Source organism: Equus quagga, chromosome 13 (genome assembly GCF_021613505.1).
Source record: "Equus quagga isolate Etosha38 chromosome 13, UCLA_HA_Equagga_1.0, whole genome shotgun sequence".
Lineage (NCBI taxonomy): Eukaryota > Metazoa > Chordata > Mammalia > Perissodactyla > Equidae > Equus > Equus quagga.
Window position 1 is genome coordinate 100,412,564 of NC_060279.1, and position 23,406 is coordinate 100,435,969.

The 23,406-nt window shown below is 37.7% G+C and overlaps 2 protein-coding genes across 2 annotated transcripts; one reads left to right on the forward strand and one right to left on the reverse strand.

Moving 5' to 3' along the window:
* Window positions 1-1,783: 1,783 nt before the first annotated feature.
* On the reverse strand, window positions 1,784-21,661 carry ZNF529 (zinc finger protein 529). Its single transcript, XM_046681215.1, has 5 exons — window positions 21,476-21,661; window positions 20,556-20,619; window positions 11,768-11,861; window positions 10,400-10,526; window positions 1,784-5,018 (listed from the first exon to the last, which is right to left on the reverse strand). The coding sequence occupies exons 2-5, from the start codon at window positions 20,567-20,569 to the stop codon at window positions 3,598-3,600; spliced, it is 1,656 nt and encodes a 551-aa protein (XP_046537171.1). The 5' UTR covers window positions 20,570-20,619; window positions 21,476-21,661; the 3' UTR covers window positions 1,784-3,597.
* A 197-nt stretch (window positions 21,662-21,858) lies between these two features.
* LOC124250394 (translation initiation factor IF-2-like) lies at window positions 21,859-23,156 on the forward strand. The gene is made up of 3 exons (XM_046682191.1): window positions 21,859-22,191; window positions 22,561-22,640; window positions 23,104-23,156. Exons 1-3 carry the CDS (start codon window positions 21,859-21,861, stop codon window positions 23,147-23,149), a joined length of 459 nt encoding a protein of 152 aa, XP_046538147.1. The 3' UTR covers window positions 23,150-23,156.
* The last annotated feature ends 250 nt before the right edge of the window (window positions 23,157-23,406 follow it).

Genomic DNA, 23,406 nt, shown 5'->3' on the forward strand with positions numbered 1-23,406 from the left:
CAGAATTTTAAACACCTGGCCATGGGGCAAATCCCACCTGCTTCTTTACATGACTGGTAAACTTTATTTACTGCCAAAGACTGTGAAAGTTACCTTCTATGTGCTTGGTATTTTTGCATTTCTATAAATACACTCAGGCTTTGTTCTGGAATATATTTGTGTTACCTGGAAACAATTTGTTCCTTTCAAGATTTGCTTTAAGCTTTTCTAAGTGGGACCAGGGAATCTTTAGCCTAATGCTAACTTGCTTGTCTACTGAGGCAATAACTTTTTGAGTAATCTAACTAGTGCCCTGTAAATTATGAGGTTTACCTCTGGTTGATGGGACACAAACTATTCCTGGTTCTGGGTGAGCTCCAAAGAATACCTGTGCTCTTAAGCATTTCTTTTGCTGGCCTTGGGTAAGTCTCCTCATGACCTCACCTATGCACCATCAGAACTTGGCTTGATGCTCTACCCTGCAAACTCTAGCCATCAGGGCCTTCCTGGACACTCAGTTCTATCTTGTCAATTTAGGGAGATCATGAGGTTCCCTCTGTATTCCCCCTCCCTGTGCCAAGATGTGGAGATGCCCTCTAGGCAGTAAGTTGGGCCAAGTGTAGGGATCACACTTGTTTGTACTTTGTTAGGCATTACTGTTGTGCTGTCTGATGTCCAATTTCCAAAAACCAGTGTTTCTTCTATTTTATCTGGTGTTTTTGTTATTTTAGGCAGGAAGGTAAATCTAGTCTCTATTACTTCATTTTGGCTGGAAACAGTATTTTTTTAAAAAAATCTAGACTTACAGAAGAACTCCAAGACTACAGTTTCCATACACCCGTCTCCCAGTTTGCCTAATATTAACATTTTACATTACCATATCATAATGATCGAAACCAGGACATTAACACTGGTCTATCACTTAAACTACAGGCTTTATTTGGATTTCACCAAGTTTTCTCCACTAATGTTCCAAAGATCGAATCCAGAATCTTGCAATATATTTAGTTATCAATTTTCAGTAGTCTCCTCCAATCTTTGAGAGTTTCTCAATCTTCCCTTGCCTTGGGTAAGTTATTTTACAGAAGGTTCTTCATTTTGGGTTTGTCTGTAGTTTCTTCATTATTAGATCAGAGTTATGCAGTTTTGGTGAGAATACTACCCAAGTGATATGCCCTTAGTGCATCACCTTCAGTGGTATATGATGCCTCTGTCTTACAACTGGTGATCACTTCGTTAACTAAGGTGGTATATACAGTGTTTTCTCTCTGTAATTAAATATTTGGGAGAGATATTTTGAGACAATTCTAATAGACTGTTTTTCTCAAACTTTCACACCTTGAAATTTTAGCATCCATCAATGGATTTTGTATATAATTATTACTATTATGGTGATTTCCTATTTCCCTCATTGCTTTGACATTTGTTAATTAGAATTCTTCACCATTAAATGGAACCAGGATTCCTTCATTGGGGGTAGTTAATGTCATGGTTCAGGACAGTAATAAACAGGGTAGGTCTGGAACATATTCTTGTATTTGGGAAAAAACCCAAAAGTTTCCAAGTAAGCTAAGGAAAATGTGGAAAGGATAAAGGAGCAAATGAAAATGGAAAGGAATGAAGTTTTATCAAGTTGAGCACCAAAAAGAAGTAGGAAAAAGAACATATGTTAACAACAATAATTACATTATGGTTTATTGGAGTAGAGGTCTGTGAAATGACAACAATTCATAACAAAGTTCAAAGAAAAATGTTAATGTAATGTGACCAAATGTAGCTGCAATTACAAATAAGGGAGACATAATAAGAATTCATTAGTTTTTAATTTATTCATTAATGATTTCAAAAAGTAAGTGCTAAGACATGTGGTTATTTTCTGTTATTAATTTTAAGTCTGTATATAAGATTTAGGTGGCTCATTGTTTTCATTTGTTCAAGCAAGCAAAAAATTAAAACACACACAAAGAAGTGTAGGGCAAGTAGTTCTAGAGTACTACACCAAGAAGAGGGAAACTAATCAACAGTGATGGTAACTCAGAATAACCAGGCAGAGTGGGATCAAAGAACAAATCAACAGTATAAGCACATAATAGCTCAGTAGAGTGAACTATTAATAATTATAATAAATATAGTTGAAATGTTTCAAAGAAATGAAATAGCAAATATCTTAATAAGGGTAAAAACAGAGACTCATTTTCTGTGGAGGACATGAAATATCTACTAGTTACATATTATAAGAACTAAGGAATATTTAAAGAAAACATAACTCGGTGTATTCCAATGACAAAATGGCTTAATTGCTACTGCTGACCATACGAAAGTTTAAAGAATCCATAAATTCTGGGAAAGACACCTATTTCAAAAATTAAAATCTAATGGATGATGGTGACATAAATGAATCTCAACATAATAGGTAAATTTTCTTATAAAAATCTAATAACCTGTGGCTCATGATCACATTGACTGCATACCCAGGACAACTGTTCCAAGAAGGAGATGATGGACAGCTGAGATTTGCAACCTTAATCTCTGTGACTGTCCTCCTTTTCTTTTTTCTTTTTTTGGAGTCAGGAAAGATCCCTAAAATCAAAGGTCTGTTGATTGTTCAACTGCCAAAACCTAGTAAGGCAACACTGAGAGGGAATAAGAAGGAAAATTATAGATAGATACAAAACCCAATTGAAGCCATGGTAATGAAAGTTATACATCCTCTTAATGTAAGTTTAGTGACCAGTTTATAATCGTTGCAATAGTTGTAGATTTTTGCCTCCTTTTAAAGATGGTTAACAAATTTAAGAGACTGATAAGATTGAGTTAGATAATTTTATGAAATATTTAAAAGTGCTCCTTTCATTTGGATCCCGACTGTCACTGCCTAGTGGTGAAGGCTCCTTAAAGGAATTTTGTTGCAGTAGGTATTTAGGGAGATCTGTCGTGTCAAAATAAATTCAAATAGAAGTCAGCCATTTGATGACAGAAGATTATATATCTACCATTAAAACAAAAACAATAGAAAACAAAACAAAAAAAATCTACACAAACACCACAAGACTTTAAAACCACATAATATCTGACTGGGAGTTCTAACTCTCGGGAAGAAGGAAAGTACGTCATATATAATAAGCAAAAAATTAGAATGCAGAAGATGTATTTGAGTAATATTACAAATCAGTAAGCCAAAAATAATAGACAAAAGAACAAAAAAACATAAACACCAAAAGTAACTGTAAGCAAAACATGCCTGCACAAGAAACTCAAATGAAAATAACTCAAATATTTAATAATTAGGGAAACACATTTTCCACACATTTCAGAAACAGGTTAATAAAGACCATCTTACATAAATAGATATTCAGAATGTTAACTGATATAAAAGGAGAAATATTTGGCAATATCTAACAAAGCTGAAAGTATGTATCACCTATGACTAAGCAGTTTTACTGCTGAGTAGAGTAGCCATATATGAGTCTGGAAACAGATTTAATAAGAAAGATAGATTGAATCCTCTTCATTACTTCTTATTAAATGCACAGGTCTTTCCAGTGAAACACAGAAACAAAAGGCATTTGTACACATCTTTCATTCAAAAGACTTCTCACCAGTATAACTTCTTTGATATCAAGTAAGGTGCCTGCCCATACTAAAGGCATTCCCACATTCCTTACATTCATAGGGTTTCTTACCAGTATGAATTCTCTGATGTTTTGTAAAGGATGAACTATGTCTAAAAGCCTTTCCACATGCCTTGCATTCATAAGGTTTCTCTCCAGTATGAATTCTCTGATGTTCAGTAAGGGCTGAACTGTGTCTAAAGGCCTTCCCACATACCTTACATTCATAAGGCTTCTCACCACTATGAATTCTCTGATGTTGAATAAGGGCTGAAGTAAGTCTAAAGAACTTTCCACACTCTTTACATTCATAAGGTTTCTGACCACTGTGAATTCTCTGATGTCGAGTAAGTTCACTACCTACTCCAAAAGCTTTCCCACATTCCTTACATTTATAGGGTTTCTCACCAGTATGAATTCTCTGGTGTCTAGTCAGAGATGAACTATTTCTAAAGACCTTTCCACATGCCTTGCATTCATAGGGTTTCTTACCAGTATGAATTCTCTGATGTCGAGCAAGTTCTCTACAGACTCCAAAAGTCTTCCCACATTCTTTACATGCATAAGGTTTCTCACCAGTATGAATTCTCTGATGTTCAATAAGCTGTGAACTAATTCTAAAGACCTTCTCACATTGTATACATTTGTACGGTTTTTCACCAGTGTGAATTCTCTGGTGTTCAGTTAACTGTGAATGAAATCTAAAGTCCTTGCCACATTCCATACATCTATAAGGTTTCTCATCTGTATGGATTTTCTGATGTCGAGTAAGTTGTGCATGCACTCTAAAGGATTTCCCACAGAAAGTGCATTCATAGGGTTTCTCACCATCATGCATTCTTTGAAGTGGAGTAATTGCTTCAACTCTTCTGAAGGTTCTTCCGTATTCCTTACATTTATAGCACTTCTGATCATCATGAATTTTCTGATGTACACTAAGGTCTTCATAAAAACTAAATGCATCCTCATATTCCATATATTTACCAGGTTTTATACCAGTATGAATATTCAGTGGTAGGGTACATGGGTCATCTACTCCAAAGGTTTTCCAATATCTATTACATTCATAGGTTTTCTCACCAGTATGTATTCTGTCATATTCATCAAAGTTTAAGTCACAACTGAAGACCTTCCCATATTCTTTATATTGATAGGGCTTCTTGCTTTCATGAATTCTCTGATGTAATGTAAGAGATTCATGATTTTTGTAATTGGGAAATTTTTCAGAGATGATTGTCATTTGACTGAAGGATCCCACTTCAGGTCTTTGTACTTCAGTCTTGCTTTTGCTTTGCCAGTCATTTCTAAAAAAGGAGCTCTCAAAACCAAGGAATTTACTACCTTCTGTTACTTTCCACTGAGAACTGTTGTTTTCAGTAATGTCCTTCTCTATAGATAAATTCTTTGTGTCATATTTGGACTCCAAATCTGAAAGAAATGAAAAAAAGTAATTTACTTTTTCATGTGTCCCAAAAATAAAACAGTTACAGAATGCAGAGGAGAAAAACTGAAAATAACTCACAATATAAGTGAATGAGTAAAATACTGTTACGAAGTTTGAAGGGTAGAGAAAGCTCAGAGAATGATAAAAGCATAATGTAAGATTGCGAGGTTTGTGATAATGGAAAAAGATTAACTCAGTGGGTCTGAAGTTTAGGTGATGATCATCACCTGGTAAGCTTGTTGTCAAGCACTGTTGTTCAGGAAACAGTCCAGATAAACTGAATCAACATCTATAGATGTAAAACTGCTCATCAGTATCTTATAGAGATACTGCTAATGCAGACCAAAATCTGATAATCTATAAATACTAATAATTTGGTTATTTTTTTCTTTTTTTACAATAGAATCCAAATGCTTTACCTTGGATAATAAGGTGCTTGTACAAAGACCTCATTTTAATCCATTATCTCTTTTCACCTAATCTTTTATTTCCTACATCAAACCGCATTTCTTATCACAGAGAGCTACCCATAGGATGTTTTATTTCTCAGAAATGGGTTCTTTATATACCACCTCCTTTTCATTGTCCACATCTAAACATTACTACCTTCAGAAAGGATGTACTATCTAACTCTAAGTAAGTTCATATCTATCTCTCTATTCTACTATCTAATTCCTTATCCTCATATCCACTTTTTAATTGTATATTCAATAATTTTCTGTTGTTGTACTGTTTATTTCCCTATTCCTTAAACTCCAAAAGGACAAATGCAATCATTTTTTAATGTGCTACTGAACAATGAGTCCCAAGGACATAGTAATTCATAATTACAGAAAAAGTAAATCACTGGATTTAAGGAATCTAAATAAGAATAAAGGAAATATTACAAAGATAGTCACTAGAGAACACAATTGATTATCAAAATGATTATATGACTATAAGAATAATGCAAAATTATAGGATGTCTCCAGGCCTTCCAACCATCACACTATACTACAGAGATTATATATATATTTATAGTGATAGGCCCTGATATCGGTTTCCCTATGTTAAACCCAGCATATATGGGGTTAAAACCAAAGCATTCATTCCCAGCTTACTCTCTGGCTTCCTGGTTCCTGGATCCACTATCCTCCCTGGAGACAAATGGCCAAGGACAACCACCTGGATTCATTATCTCCTCCTCCTCCTCCCTGCCAAGGAGCTACAGGCTGGTGGAAAAGCTCCAACCAGCAAGGGCATATACTCCCCCTCCCCTACCTAAAACCCCATATAAAAACCCTTACTTTTAGCTTTTCAGAGAGTTTGAGATTTCAGCATTATTGCTCAGTGCTGTGCAATAATAAAGTCCTACTTTCTTCCACTACACCTGGTGTCAGAGATTGGCTTGCTGCGCAACGGGTGAGCGAACTCACTTCAGGTTCAATATCAATAGCGTATTAAGATACATTCATATATATGAATAGTGTTTATAAATTATTGTTTTCCAGTTCCCTTTCCAATTACACATATTGTCTCCATCGCTGCTGTTAATTCATTCCTATGCAGAACCATGATTTTTTTCATCCCACGTGTCAATAAAGATGAGGTGTTTTAAGTAGCATTTTCACTATTATTCATCTATCCTACTGAAATCTTAGTCTTTACGTAAATGTTTTCCTTCATGCTCTTTTGCAGATGGTCCTTTGCATTTCCCTATACACAAAACCAACATTGCTGGACTTTCCAAAAATATTTTAGATATTATAATAGGTATATACCATAAGACACATGCAATTCTGAGCAAAGCTTGTGGCTGAGAAGGAGAATACACTAAGACAACGAGATGGAAAGGGTGGTGTTGGCAGTCTAGAGTGTAAGACACTTTGTACCAAAGGTTCTGTTGGACACTGCCTGGAGACTGGCAAGTAGATGAGGGAACAACATGAGTAAAATCCAAAGTAACTGATAAACATTGCATAATATAAGACAAAAATAACTTCCTGTGACAGAATTATGTTAACAAAGGCAAAATAATGTAAACATCATTATTTGACTAAAACAATAAAATCATAAATGAACGGCAGTATCAGTAAATCAAAAGCATTCCACTTAGAAATGTTGAAGCTCTCTACCAAATAATTGTTTAGTCAATGTGGAAATGTAATTGAAACTATAAAATTTTCAGACAGCATTCAAAATATTACTTATTATTGAAAATATTTATTATTAAAATCTATGGAACTCAATAATAGTCACATAAAAAGTAAGAATTAAATGCTTAACATTTATGAAAATGAAGGAATGAAAATAACCAGTGTATACATCCCACTCAAGAAGACAGAAAACAACAAAGTAACCCAAAGAAAAGGTGAGGGGAGAATTCAATACATATGGAATCAGAATGTGATGAGTTATATAGAAAACATATAAAGAATATAATTAACATATAAAAAATAAAAATGACAAAAGAGACAGAATTACCAGAGAGGGTATTTTAAAAAATGTTATGACTCCTATGTTAATCAATTTGAAAATGTTGACTTATGAACTATTTTCTAGTTAAATAAATGTTGAAAACCCCAGAAACCATAAAAGTTGAGAAAGGTCAATTTGCTAAAAAGAGAGAAAACTGTCGAAGACTCACCTCTCATGAAACAAAAATTTTATGCATGCTTATTGCCCACGTTGTGGCAATAAACCAGGTAGTGAACCAGCGCTCCTAAAACAAAGATCCGAGTCACGATCTGAGCAGGGAAGACAGAAGATTTGGCACTTGTTGTGACAGAAAGCAAGAAAGTTTTATGATATTAATGGGTCGTGTCAAAAGGACACAGAAATCACCTGTGGGAGCTATGGGAGACCACCATTTTGACGATACAAGAATCAAAAGAAGGGAACAAAACTTTGTGTACTAAAACATGCTAACTAAAATTAATATGGAGTATTGATTTTTAAAAGAGAACAAAAAACAAAACATATAAGACCAGAAGAACTCACTTTTAACCAGTTCTTCTGTCTGGTATGGGACAGGGAAGGTATAAGGTGTGCCTGGGAAAGCTTCAGAAAGCAAGAATAAATTCAAAGATTAAAGGATCAAGTCAAAGGTACACAGAAATAACTATAAGGAATTACTCAACAATCAAACAACTGGGCAGCAAAAGTCAGATTGGTGGGGCCAGCCCAGTGGTGTAGCAGTTAAGTTCGCACATTTTGCTTCGGCGGCCTGGGGTTTGCCAGTTTGGATCCTGGGGGCAGACATGGCACCACTTGTCAAGCCATGCTGTGGTAGTTGCCCCACATATAAAGTAGAGGAAGATGGGTGTGGATGTTAGCTCAGGGCCAGTCTTCCTCAGCAAAAAAAAAAAAAAAAAAAAAAAGGATTGGTGGCAGATGTTAGTTCAGGGCCAATCTTCCTCAAAAAAAAAAAAAAATCAAAGATCGGTAGGCTAAAGTATACTGAATGAATGAAAATCAATAAATCCATAACAAGGCATAAATAAGAGAAGGTCAGAAAATTTCAAGTGCACCATTTAAGGTGCCTAATTAGTTACAGTCATGTAAAGAACATAATCAAAACTCCTCCTGCCTTTCCCATTAGAATTACTTCTCAAGTTTACAAAGAGAATGAGGGCAAGTAAAAAGGAGGAATGACTGTTTTAGAAAAACATTGATTAAAATGAAGATTTTCAGTTGTAAAAACCTTTAGGTGAACTGATGATAAAGAACTGTATATCCACAGAATGCCAGACTAAGACCCAGAGATCTCTTTCTGACCATGCTATCTGAATTAGCTCTTTCTCCATCATTTTTTATCCCTTTGCTTATTTTTCTTCATAGCATATATCACTATATATGATATGTCTTCTAATTATTTGTTTACCTGTTTATTATACATGTCACTAGTATGTCAATTCCATAAGCGCAGGATCAGTATTGGTCTTACCATTGTACTGACAGGGCTAGCACAATATCTCAGATAATAGGTAGACACCTATTATCTGCTGAGTATATAAATGACCAAGGTTTTTTTTGTCAGTAGAGGCATTTGTATAAGTCTAAATACAAGAGGAACTGGAAAAAATGTTGGTTACACTGGGGATCTTAATTTGCTTCCCCAAGTGTCAGGCTTTTTTGCCACAGGGCTTTGAAGGGAGTCTCCCAAATACATCGCAGGGGCCTACCTCCTCCCGGATCAGCTGGGGCTTTTTAGTGATGACTTTCCTGCCTCCTCATTAGCCCTCACACACCTGTGTTCTTGTCACATCACTCGCAACTCTCCTGAGCAACTCCCCTTCCTCCAATAAGGGAATCACAACTGGCTTAGAAATGGAACACCCTGCGTACAACAAAGAAATGTAACATAATGTATAAAAAATAGAATTGTAACCAAATCTAAATAACACTTTTGAGAATTGATTGTTTTAATAAATGAAGTTGAAGTGATAATGATAAAGACTTTGGAGAAGAGAAATGTGAGAAGATTGAAAGAACATTCACCTTAGAGTGACTGCAGAGTTACAAGGTATAAAGAGACCAGACAGGTAAAGAAATGTCTTATTTTACTGAAACCCATGCTAACTCTTTGTCTTCAGGGTCAGAATATTTTAACAGTTAAAAACAGTGGCTTTGGTGCCACATTGCTTGGGTAGAAAACCTGCTTCTGATACTGATTGGCTGTGTAACCTTGGAGAAGCTGCCTAAATACTCTTTGTCTTAGCAATCTCTTCTAAAAACAATACAAGTAGTACTTATGTCATAGGGTTACTGAAGAATTAAATGATTCAAAATATTAAAAGTGCTTAGAACATCACCTGGTACAAGGCAAGAACTATGTGAGTTGTGAGGAAAATAAGGTCCTTGCTGGAATACTGACAATGTTAAGTACAAAGTTCTTTAACCACAAAGCAGGTATAAGACAATACTTGTGTCAGGTAATGAATATGAATTTTGTTTAACAATCTAGCAACATATAAATTATACAAATTCTTTTAATAATCATAACAAATCAGGGCACAGTATCTTAGCTGTTCACCCAGAAGGTGGCTAAGAAAATAACATAAAGCATTTATAGCAATTCTGAGCGCAAACACAATATAACAGAAATCTCAAAGGATATGCTGTATGTGTCCTACAAATCAAATCCAGCTTCCTGGGTATCAAGGAAGGTAGAAATTATATGAAGGGACTGAGCAGGCATGAACATTATTAAGAATGATGATGACGCTTAATGGAAGTGTCATCTCCAACACAATGTTCAACCCATGCCTTTGGAAACAGGGAAAAGAAATGTACTTAGTTTCTTATAAGACAGCCTTGGGTTCACTGAATATTTCCTGCTATTCTAGACAGCATATTCTACATTCTGTGAAGCAGATACATTTACCAAGTGAAACCAAGTTGCTGTAGTTCTCCATCATCACATCCCAGTACAAGTCCCTCTGAGCAGAATCCAGATAGTCCCACTCCTCCTGAGAGAAGTTGATGACCACATCCCTGAATGTCAACAATTCCTGAAACAACAAACCACATATTGTAGGTAAAATTGAAGGAAATATTCTTTGTTTTTTTTGAGGAAGATTAGCCCTGAGCTAACATCTACTGCCAATCCTCCTCCTTTTGCTGAGGAAGACTGGCCCTGAGCTAACATCCGTGCCCATCTTCCTCTACTTTATATGTGGGCCGCCTACCACAGCATGGCGTGCCAAGTGGTGCCATGTCCGCACCTGGGATCTGAACAGGTGAACCCCAGGCCGCCAAAGCGGAACATGCACACTTAAGCGCTGCACCACTGGGCCGGCCCCTGAAGGAAATATTGAGAAAAACACAAGAAATAATGAATTTCATTACAAGAAGGATACTACATAGCAAACAAGTAGGCCAGGGATAGAAGGCTATGGTATGGAAAGTAAGGAAATTAGTGCTTCCAAAACAGACAATCTACATTTCTTTAAAGAATCCATTTGATTCAGAGTGATCTTCCTCCATATTATGGGCGTTTTTAATTAGCTAAGCATGCCTGGAAATAAACAAATATAATCATTTTACAAATTAAAAGAAAGAGTATATACATGCACATTGCATGCTTTGTGATTGCCACATGAATTATCAATAAAGGTGAGTTTGTACATCCTTGTTTCTTTGGACAGCAAAAATATCTTACTTAGAAAATGGGATATGAACAATACTTTAAAATTTCTTGCAGCCCCAAGTTCATCACTACGTTAATCATCATCATTTCATATTGTATGATAAGAATTATTACTTCTAATGACAAATTACTTAGTAAATACTTTTTAGTGGCTACAGAGTAGTCTATTTGGTGAAAATATATCAGTCTTAATTATACTTAGACATTTAAGTTGGATAAGATCATCTCTAATTCTGGAAGTCTATAATCATCTACTATTTATGTATGACTGAGATCAGTCAACGTCACATCCAGTCTACCTGGAAACTCAGGTCTATTCAGGAGAAGTACAGAGTCTGCCCAGAGATCATCAGATGAATCCATCTGCTCTTTTTCTAGGAATATGAAAAAAGGATGGGAAAGGCCTCCATCTGGGGATTCTATTTCTACCCTATAGCTGCTCTTGACAAAAGACTGAACACAGGAGTGTTGAACATTATTTGGAGAATAGATAGGCATATAGGAGGTACACTAGGATGTGGGGCAGGCTCCTTATTTGGGCTGTATGGTAGGAAGATTCAGAAAAAGGAAATGTTCACAAAGGAGACTGAAATATCAACTTACATGGTCCATGGTTAGAACTGTCAAGAATTGGTCAGGGAATTCCACTTCTGGCATCATGGCATGAGGAGCTCCGCAGGCAGGGTCCCCATCAAAACTGGTGAAAATTATATATAAAAACATATAGAAAATGAAACACTTGTTAACGACCCAGCTATCCCGCTACTGGGTATCTATCCAAAGAGCCTGAAGTCAGCAATCCCAAAAGTCCCATGCACCCCTATGTTCATTGCAGCATTATTTACAACAGCCAAGATGTAGAGGCAACCTAAGTGCCCAGCAACAGATGATTGGATAAAGAAGATGTGGTACATATATACAATGGAATACCACTCAGCCATAAAACAGAACAAAATCATCCCATTTGCAACAACATGGATGGACCTTGAGGGAATTATGTTAAGTAAAATAAGCCAGATAGAGAAGGACAATCTCTGTATGACTCCACTCATATGAAGAATTTAATAATGTAGACAAAGAAAACAGATTAGTGGCTACCAAGGGAAAGAGGGGGTGGGGGGTGGGCACAAAGGGTGAAGGGGTGCACCTACAACATGACAAACAATAATGTACAACTGAAATTTCACAAGATTGTAACCTATCATTAACTCAATAAAAATTATATATTAAAAAAAACCTAGTATGGTACTGGTACAAGAACGGAAACACAGATCAATGGAACAGAATAGAGATCCCAGAAATAAAACCACGCCTATATGGCCAATTAACCTATGACAAAGGAGGCAAGAATACACAATGGAGAAAAGACAGTCTTTTTAATAAATGGTGTTGGGAAAACGGGACAAACGAAAACGAATATAACTGGACCAGTCTCTTACACCCTATACAAAAGTAAACTCAAAATGGACTAAAGACTTAAATGTAAAACCTGAAACCATAAAACTCCTAGAAGGAAACACAGCTAGTAAACACTTTGACATTAGTTTTAGCAATATTTTTAGGGAGCTGTCCCCTCAGGCAAGGGCAACAAAACCAAAAATGAAGAGGATGACATGAAACTAAAAAGCTATTGCACAGTGAAGGACACCATCAACAAAATAAAAAGGCAACCTACTGAATGGGAGAGTATATTTGCAAATGGTATATCCAATAACTGGTTAATATCTAAAATATGTAAAGAACTCATGCAACTCAATATCAAAAAACAATTAGATGAAAAAATGGGCAGAGGACATAGACATTTTTCCAAAGAAGACATACAGATGGCCAACAGACATAAAAAGATGCTCAACATCATTAATCATCAGTGAAATGCAAATCAAAACCACAAAGATATCACCTCACACCTGTCAGAATGGCTATTATCAAAAAAGACAACAAATAACAAGTGTTGCCAAGGATGTGGAGAAAAGGGAACCCTTGTGCACTGTGGGCACAAATGTAAACTGGTGCAAACACTATAGAAAACATTATGAAGTTTCCTCAAAAAATTAAAAATAGAACTACCATACGATCTAGCAATTCCACTTCTGGGTATTTCTCCTAAAAAATCAAAAACACTAATTTATAAAGATATATGCACCCCTATATTCATTGCAACATTATGTATAAACCCAACACATGCAAGCAACCTTTCTAAGTGTCCATCGGTAGATGAATGGATAAAGAAGATGTGGTGTATATATATATACACACACACACACACACAATGGAATATTATTCAGCCATACAAAGAAGGAAATCCTGCCATTTGCGACAACATGGATGAACCCTGAGGGCATTATGCCAGGTGAACTATATCAGACCGAGAAAGACAAATACTGAACAATCTTAGTTATATGTGGAATCTAAAACAAAAACAAAATACACAAACACTCATAAATACAGAGAACAGACGGGCGGTGGTCCAGAGACAGGGGTCAATGGTGGGTGAAGTGAGTAAAGGTGGTTAAGGAAGGTACAAACTTATACTTAAAAGATCAGTAAGTCCTGGAGATGTAATGTACATAGTGAGTATAGTTAGCAATACTGCATTGTATATTTGAAAGTTGCTAAGACAGTAAATCTTGAAAGTTCTCATCAGAAGACAAAAAAAATTTTGACTGTGGTAATGAATGTTAACTAAAGTTACTGTGGTAATCATTTTGCAATATATACATATACCACATCATTATGTTGTACATCTAAAACTAATATAACGTTATATGTCAAATATATCTCAATAAAAATAAAGGAAATAAAGAACAATAGTAAAGGCAGTTAAAAATGTAAATATATAACCCAATATTATTTTGAGTTTGTTGGGCCTCTTTTTTTTAAATGTCTTTAAAGACAAATCCATGAAACAATAATTATAAACATATGTTAAAGGGCACACAGTGTATAAAAATATAATCTGGGACAAAAACAACATAAAAACGGCAGGCCAGAGCTGTATAGGAGCAGAATTTTTGTATACTATTAGAGCTAACTTGATGTGCAGTAAAAGGTTACCTCAGGAGATCTGGAATGTTCAGGGGCCGGCCCCGTGGCCGAGTGGTTAAGTTCGCACGCTCTGCTTCAGCGGCCCAGGGTTTCACTGGTTGGGATCCTGGGCACAGTCATGGCACCGCTCATCAGGCCATGCTGAGGTGGCATCCTAAATGCCACAACTAGGAGGACCCACAATTAAAATATACAACTATGTACTGGGGGGATTTGGGTAGAAAAAGCCGAAAAAAAAAATATTGGCAACAGTTGCTAGCTCAGGTGCCAATCTTAAAAAAGAAAAAAAAAAAGATGATCTGGAATGTTTAAACCCTGCCTATTCCAAAGAAAGATCTAGGCCCTTGACCAGCCCTTGGTAGATTACCTCCAGTCCCTAGCATATCCAGCATTTATGGATTTTAATCCGTATTCTGTCACTCTAAAAAAACCCATAACTGTGAGTACAATAGCCTTTCCCTTTTATGCGAGTCCTTCAAGGAAATCATTGAACCTGAGAGTGGTCTTGGGAACCCCTGAAAAAAGTTGACTTTATTTCCAACTAGTTTGTTATAAATGTAAAATTTTAATCTCCAGGATAAATGCTGAGAAAATAACTAAATAGTATAATGAATAGCAAAAGAAGGTATCAAAATGGTAAAGTACAAGAAAATAAGTTAAACAGAAAAGGAGTCAGTAATTAGGGAGAGAGAAATAAAACACAGTATATATAGAAACAAGTGTCAAAATGGCAGAATGGATAAAAAAATATGGCCCAGCTGCATGCTATCTATAAGAGACTCATGTTAGATCCAGAGACATACATAGGTTGAAAATAAATGGATGGAAAAATATATTACATACAAATAGTTATTAAAGAGAGCAGGATGGATATACTAATATCAGACCGAATAGGCTTTTAGTCAATAATTCTTAGAAGAGGCAAACATATATATTTAAAAAATTTTTTTAAAGATTGACCCTGAACTAACTTCTGTTGCCAATCTTTTTTTCTTCTCCCTCAAGTCTCCCAGTACACAGTTGTATATTCTAGTTTTAGGTCCTGCTAGCTCTGCTATGTGAGGCACCACCCGAGCATGGCTTGATGAGCAGCGCTAGGTCTGTGCCCAGGATCTGAACTGGCGAAACGCTGGGCTGCCGAAGCAGAGTGTGCAAACTTAGCCACTCAGCCACAGGGCCCACCCCAAACACATTATATATTGATAAAAGGGTCAATCTATTAAGAAGATATAATGATTATCAACATATATGCCTTAAAGCCCCCAAATATATGAAGAAACAACTGACAGGACTGAAGGGAGAAACAGACAGTTCTACAGTACTGGAGACTTCAATAAACCAATTTCAATAATGGATAGAAAAAGCAGACAGAAGATAAGTGGGAAACAGATGACTACAGCAACAGTATAAATCTTCTAGACCTCTCAGATATATACCAAACACTCCAGCAAATAACAGCGGAACACATATTTTTCTCAAGTGCACATGGAATATTGTCTAAGATAGACCATATGTTAGGCCACAAAACAAACTACAACACAATTGAGTATTATCCAGCCATACCAAGGAAAGAAGTACTGATACATCATGTCACATGTTACATCATGTCATGGTTGAAAACATCATGCTAAGTGGCCAGAAACAAAGGGCCACATATTATTTCATTTATATGAAATATCCAAAATAGGCAAAACCATAGAGATTGAAAAATTAATTGTTGCAAGGGCTTGTGGGAGGGGCAATGCGGAATGATTGCTTTAACGTGTTTGGCAAGCCTGTTGGGTGATGAAAAAGTTCTGGAACTAGATAGTGGTGATGGTTACACAATACTGTGGATGTACTTAATGCTATTGAAGTGTATACTTTAAAATGGTTAAAATAGCAAATTCTATGTTATATATATTTTACCACAATTAAACTAACAGAAATGAGACAAAGAATTCATCAATAATGGTCAGAGACTTCAGTACTCCACATTCATAATGGATAGAACAATTAGGGAGAAGATCAACACAGAAATAGAAAAGTCTACAACCAACAACACTATAAACCAAATAGAGCTAACATTCGTCTATAAAACACTTCACCCCACAAGAGTAGAACACACTTTCTTCTCAAGTGCACATGGAACATTCTGCAAGATAAATCATATGCTAGTTTATAAGAGAAACCTCAATAAATTCAAAAGAATAGAAACAATATAAAGCATGTCATGAAACCATAATCGAATGAAATTAGAAATAAATAATAGAAAAACGAGAAACTCAAGAATATGTGGAAATTAAAAACTACTAAAAAACCAATATGTCAAACAAGAAAACACAAGAGAAACTAGAAAAGATTTTTGACTAATAAAATGAAGATGCAACACATCAAAACTTAAGAGATGCAGCTAAAGCAGTGCTTAGGAGAAAATTTACAGATTAAAATGCCTACAGTTACAAAGAAATACCTAGGTCAAATCTAACCTTCTACCTAAGGCACTGGGAAAAGAAGAGCAAACTAAATCTAAAGCAAGCATAAGGAAGGAAATAATAAAGATTGCAGTGGAAATTAAAGATAGAGAAAGTAAAAAATAATAGAGAAAATGAATGAAACCAACAGCTGGGTTTTTGAAAAGATTTTTAAAAGTTCACAAACTTTTAGATAATCTAGCATGACTAAAGAGAATACTCAAATTACTACAATCTTAAGTGAAAGAGGGGACATTACTACCAGGCTTACAGAAATAAAAATTGATTGCAAAGGAATACAATGAACAATTGTACACCAACAAATTAGAAAAACTAGGTGAATTGGACAATTTCCTAGAAACATACAAACTACCAAACTCACACATGACAACAGAAAATCTGAATAAACCTATAACAATAGATTGAATTAGTAATCAAAAAACTGCCCACAATGAAAAGCCAAGGTCCACATAGCTTTACTGTTAAATTCAACCAAACATTTATAGCAGAAGTAATACTAATTCTTCAGAAACTGCTTAAGAAGTAAAAGAGGAGCAGAAACTTCCTAACTCACACTGATATGAGGACAGTATCAACCTGACATGAAAATCAGACAGACACTATCCCAAAAGGCAACTATGACCACTATCTTTTATTAATTTGAATGCAAAAACTCAACAAAACACCAGGAAACTGAAACCAGTAACATATAAAAAGAATTAGATACCATAACCAAGTGGGACATATCCCCATAATGCAACAATGGTTTAATATCTAAAAAGCAATTAATGTAATACACTATATTAATAAAAAATAAAAACCATATGATCCTCTTCACACTTGAAGAAAAAGCATTTGACAAAATCCACCACCATTTCAAGACAAAAGACAGTCAAGAACCTAGGAAGAGGAGGGAACTATCTAAACATGATAAAGTGACAGCTACCGTCTGACTTAATGGTGTTTTTCCTTTAAGATTAGGACAAGACAAGGACATACATTCCTTCCTTTTCTAATCAACGTTGTTCTAGTGGTCTAGCCAGAACCAGTAAGAAAGATAAAGAAATAAAGGCAACCAGATTGGAAAGAAAGAGGGAAAACAATCTCCATTAACAGATGAAATGACTATGTTTAAAGAAAATCCTTAAAAAATCCACTGAAACACTCTTAGGAGCATAAACAAACTCAGCAAGATTGTAGAATACAAGTCAATATGCTAAAATCAATTATACTTGAGCCAGTCCTGATGGCCTAGTGGTCAAAGTTCGACGCTTTCACTGCTTCAGTCATCTGGGTCCAGTTCCCAGTCACAGAACTACACCACTCGTCTGTCAGTAGCCATGCTGTGGTGGCAGCTGACACATAAGAACTATAAAGACTTACAAGTAGAATATACAACTATGTACTGGGGCTTTGGGGAGGAAAAAACGAAGAGGAAGATTGGCAACAGATGTTAGCTCAGGGCAAATCCTCCCCAGAAAAAAAATAAAAAATCAATTATACCTCTATACATGTACAATGACTATCTAAATTAAGAAAATAATTCCATTTATAACAGTATCCAAAACAATAAAATATTTGGCAATAAATTTAACACAAGTGCAAACTGTACACTTAAAAACTATAGAACACTAATGAAAGAAATTAATTAAATGCAAAAGCATCCCATGTTCATGAATTGGACCACTTAATAGTAACATGGCAATATTTCTCAAAGCGATTTACAGGCTCAATTCAACCCCATCAGAATCCCAGCTGGCTTCTTTGTAGAAATTGACATGCTGATTTGAAAGTTCATATGAAATTGCAAGGGATTCAGAATAGCCAAAACAATCTGAAAAAAGAACAAAGTTGGAGGACTGATGCTTCACAATTCAAAAGTTACTGCAAAGCTACAGTAATCAATACAGTGGGACATTGGGATAAAGGTAGATATATTGGTCAATAGAATAGAATTGACTAAAAATTAAATCCATGTGTTTATGGTCAACCGATGTTTTACAAGGGTGCCAAGACCCTTGAAAATGACAGTCTTTTCAATAAACGGTGATGGGGAAAAAAGGATATCAACATGCAAAAGAATGACATTGGCCTTTTCCTCACAATATATACAAAAAATCACCTAAAAACAGATCAAAGGCCCAAAATTAAGAGCTAAAACTATAAAACTCTTAAAATAAAGGAGTAAATCATCATGACCTTAGATTTGGCAATGGATTCTTAGATATAACATCAACAGCATAAGTAACAAGAAAAAATTGAAGAATTAGGCTTCATCAAAATTAAAATCTTTTGTGCATTAAAGAACATTACAAGATGGGGCCCAGCCCCGTGGCCAAGTGGTTAAGTTTGTGTGCTCCACTTCAGCGGCCCAGGGTTTCGCCAGTTCAGATCCACAGACATGGCACCGTTCATCAAGCCATGCTGAAGTGGCATCCCACATGCCAAAACTAACAGGACCCACAACTAAAAATATACAACTGTGTACCAGGGGACTTTGGCGAGAAAAAGGAAAAATAAAATCTTAGAAAAAAAAAATTCCTTTTAAGTGCTTATCAACATTAACTGTATATTTTCACTGCTCTTAAATTACAGAAAATTTATGGGGAATACTTAGAATCTCCACATAACAACAACAGCGTTTTTTTTCCCTTGAGGACTTATTAAATGCAAGGCCCATATTAAGTGCTCTGGGCTTTGCCCAAATTCATGTTATCAAATGCTCATAAAAACCCTAAGGCATCGATGTGATCATTATCTACATTTTACAACAAGAAATTGTAAAACGTAAAGATTAATAACTATTGACCTTGAAATGTGACTAGCATGAACAAGGAACTGAATATTTAATTGAACTTTAATTAAAACACAAAAGCGATATAAAACGTTTTTCAATTAAACATAACTTTATTGTTTTGGTATGACTCTATTTCACCTCAAGCACTGAAAATTTGGCATCCAAAGTGAGAAGTGCTGTAACAGTAAAATATGCACCAGATTTTGAAAACTTAGTATGAAGATATGAATGTAAAATACCTCAATTTATTTATATTACATGTTGAAATAATATTTTAGATATATTGGTTTAAATAGGATGCATTATCACAATTTTAAGTGTTTCTTTTTACTTTTTAAAATGTGAACAGAAATTTTTAAATTACATGAGTGGCTGGCATTATATTTCCATTAAACTGTGCTGCTTTAGACTCAATACCACTACACCACGCTGCCTCTCCCAGTCGACGCCAATAATGCGTCTTAAACAAAATCATACATATATGTATGTATGTATGAACATACATACAAATCTCAAACAAGACTTAGTTGTCACCACTCAAGTCTCCTCATAGATTCTCTGGAAAAACTCCCTGCCCTTTTCACATAGACCTCTCTTCACAAAACTCCAATCATGTTCCCACTCCTAAATGTCTCTAAAGCCACCTTTGTCACTTACTGATTGGAATCAAACCATCTCCTACCTTGCTTTGTTTGAAAATCAAGTCTGTGAATAAAATCAAAGGTATCTGTTATGTTATTCCACCCAACCACTGGTCTCTTCCTTAACGAGTCAAATTCTACAATAAGTCCTCAATTTATCCTCCACGAGTTCTATTTCTGTGTCACCTTTGGGGAAGAAAAGAGCAGAGAGGGGAAGTGAACGATTTACCCAGTGGGGATGTGAATATTAACTGGGCAGGAACAGGGTATTTGGAAAGGCACGGGAAGACAGAGGGACCCGTCTCTATGGTCTCATTATTAATCAGGAAAGGGAGGCCTAGGGACCAGGTAAATGGATAGGTCAATTAGGCAGGGCAATCTAGGAGAAGGAAAGCAAATATTTTATGTTCTGTAAAACAAAAATGTGTGACAACAAAAAGTAAACATGAACTGACCTTGAACGGGCCATTATGTAAGTGGCAATGCTCTCCTCCACTTCAGGAGCCTTCTCTGGCAGAACTATAGGACCAAGAAGAAGGGACTTGTGAAACCCTGGACTGGCTAAATACGCACACACTGTTCACCACCAGACATGGCCCATCGCCCACCACAAATACATCCAGATGGAAGTAGGAGGGAAACTAGAATACTGCTGACTTTTGCCATTATCAGAGGAAAAGGTCAGCATCACCTCTGCCTAGAGCTGGAATGGAAGTGCACCGCAGTTTAAGAGGGCATAGCTCAGGGAATGCTGGGGTTCTGAAACGTGTAAATGCCCTCCAAAGTGCATCCAGAGAGGTTCACCCAGGAAGGAATCCTACACCTGTGCCCTCCCCCTCATGTTTTCCCAGAAGCCTATCCTGAAGTCAAGCGCAAGCCTAAATTCGCACCCCATGACTTGGGATGTACTCTCCCCTTGGCACTTTCATTCTAGGGGTGAAATTCATGACTTCCTCCCGATGACCATTTCTCTACAGCTACATCGAAGTGGCTGTAGGGTGTAAAGACAGGAGAGAATACAGGGAAACACGTTCCAAGAAACCAGGGAACCTACAACTGGACTCACTTCACCAACGCCCCCTGTGTTAAGCACTAGGCTGGGTGCTGGCGACAAGGTGAGACATCTATGTGTGTATATATAAGAAAGTGTTTACAGGCTCACTGGAAAAAAACAAGCTCCAAACTGCTACAAGCTCACTGAAAAAAAACAAAAACACTCCACTTCGTTAACACAGTCGGTCACAGCTATTACAGGATGACTGGGTCACAGTGTCAGCCCCCCTCGTCACCAAAGACCCTGGTCACCCAATAGGCCCCGCCCCCTCTGACAGTTCCCACGAGCTCAATCAGCCGCCCAGGGCCCCGTCACACTCACACTGTTTCTCCCTCTCACTGACACGCGCGGACTAACTCCACAGTGACGCCGTCACAGACGAGCCCCCGCAGCCCCGTGCTCCGCGGCTCACGCACACACAGGCTCGAGGCTCCAATGTCCCCTCCGCGCCCCGGGCGCTTGAGGCCTCACCGCGAGCCCCTCCCGCAGCCGAACTGGGTCACCTCAACTCACCCGGCTTAACCCAGTAACCACGAAGACACCGGAAGGGGAACCAAGGGTCGAAGTTCTCGCGGCCCTGGGGCCTGTGGGAAACGTAGTGCAGAAACGAAAACGTCCCGCTCGTGGCTCGTGGGAGGCCTGGGGCCGCTCGCCGCGGCCGAGGGTCGCCGCTGTGGCTCTTCCAGACTCCCAAGAGCCAGGTGATGGTCTGGGAGCGAGGTGAGGGGGTGGGAGGAACCAGAACCCAGCACCCAAGCCCAGGAAGCAGTTGCAAACCAGGGCCCCGGGGCGCAGCAAAGGGAAGCGGAAGCCCGGCCGTGGCGGCCGAGGAGGGAAACGGAAGAAGCCGGGCCCGGGAGGACCGGGTGCGAGCCGGAAACCCGCCGGGAAGGGCCGAGGCGGGGGAGCCGGGCCGGGGAGGGCCGAGGCGGCGCCCGGAGCTCGGGCCGAGAGCGAGGGCTGGAGCCGCAGCCGGCGGAGGCTCGGTTCGCTCAGGCCTGTGCGTGCGGGACCCGGGGTTCGCGGTCGTGGACCAGGTGACGGATGGTGTTAGTGGTCTTGCTTTTGTCCGTTTGGCCCCTTGAGAAAGCCCCAGGGCGGCGTAGCGAACGCTGTGCGCGTGTGGCTCCCTGGCGCGTGTGACACCGTCGCCGCCAGGAAGTCCCGCGGTGCCCTTTTCCAGTCAGTGTCACAACAGAGACAGCCAGGTTCTCGTATAGGTCACACCGTCACTTAGTGCTGTCACTTCTACAAGTCCATATGTCTCCTTTAGCTCATCTGACTTCTGTAAGATTTTTAATGTTGGGTAGTTCGTTCTTTTTATTTCTGAACAGCTTTCCACTGTGCGGATATGCCACACTGTGTTTATTGGTTTTTCTCATGATGAACATTTGGTGTATTTCCAGGTTTTATATATTATGAATAAAGCTGGCATGTTTCTGTTTCTCCTGGGGAAATACCTAGAAGAAAACATGCTGGGTAATAGGTAAGTTTATGTTTAACTTTCTAAGAAGCTGACAAACCTTGTAGAATGATTAGTTGTGAGTGATTTGTGTTTGAGACTATGTGTGACTCTGGGGTAAGTGGTTTCTGAGTTTGAGTTGGTCGTCTTCTTTGAAATGATGAGATGGGCTCGGTGGAGTTATCAATGTCATGTAGGGTCTGTGGCATTGTGGTTTTGTGAAGTAGATGAGATCTATAGGAGACTGAATGTGTCTGCACCAACTCTTTATCATTTTTGTGTGTTCATTTTATGGTGACTGAAAGTGGATCACTACGTAGGTAATATTAATGAATGAGTGAGAAACTATGCAACTGGTTAGGTATGTGTCATTTTGATTCTGCTTGAAGAATTATAACTGTTTCTAGTCAAGTAAAATAGCAATATAAGAGCCACAGGAAGTGAAAACAGGGTATCAGAGATATCTGCACTTTCATGTTCACTACAGCATTATGAGCAATAGCCAAGACATGGAAACAACCCGTGTCCACTGACCAATGAATGGATAAAGAAAACATGGTGTATATGTATACAGTGGAATATTATTCAGCCTTAAAAAAGAAGGAAGTCTTGGGGCTGGCCCCATGGCCGAGTGGTTAAGTTCACGCGCTCTGCTGCAGCGGCCCAGGGTTTCACCAGTTCGGATCCTGGGCGTGGACATGGCACCGCTCGTCAAGCCACGCTGAGGCGGCATCCCACATGCCACAACTAGAAGGACCCACAACTAAAAATATACAACTACGTACCAGGG

Bases quoted from the DNA above. Each gene is read 5' to 3' on its own strand.
- LOC124250394 (XM_046682191.1), top strand. From the start codon at position 21,859: ATGGTCTGGGAGCGAGGTGAGGGGGTGGGAGGAACCAGAACCCAGCAC. The intron at 22,192-22,560 runs GTGACGGATGGT...GTGTATTTCCAG, and splicing joins GGTTCGCGGTCGTGGACCAG to GTTTTATATATTATGAATAA. The intron at 22,641-23,103 runs GTAAGTTTATGT...TGTTCACTACAG, and splicing joins GAAAACATGCTGGGTAATAG to CATTATGAGCAATAGCCAAG.
- ZNF529 (XM_046681215.1), bottom strand. The intron at 10,527-11,767 runs GTAAGTTGATAT...TTGTTGTTTCAG, and splicing joins CAGTTCTAACCATGGACCAT to GAATTGTTGACATTCAGGGA. The intron at 5,019-10,399 runs GTAAATGTATCT...CATTTCTTTCAG, and splicing joins CAGCAACTTGGTTTCACTTG to ATTTGGAGTCCAAATATGAC.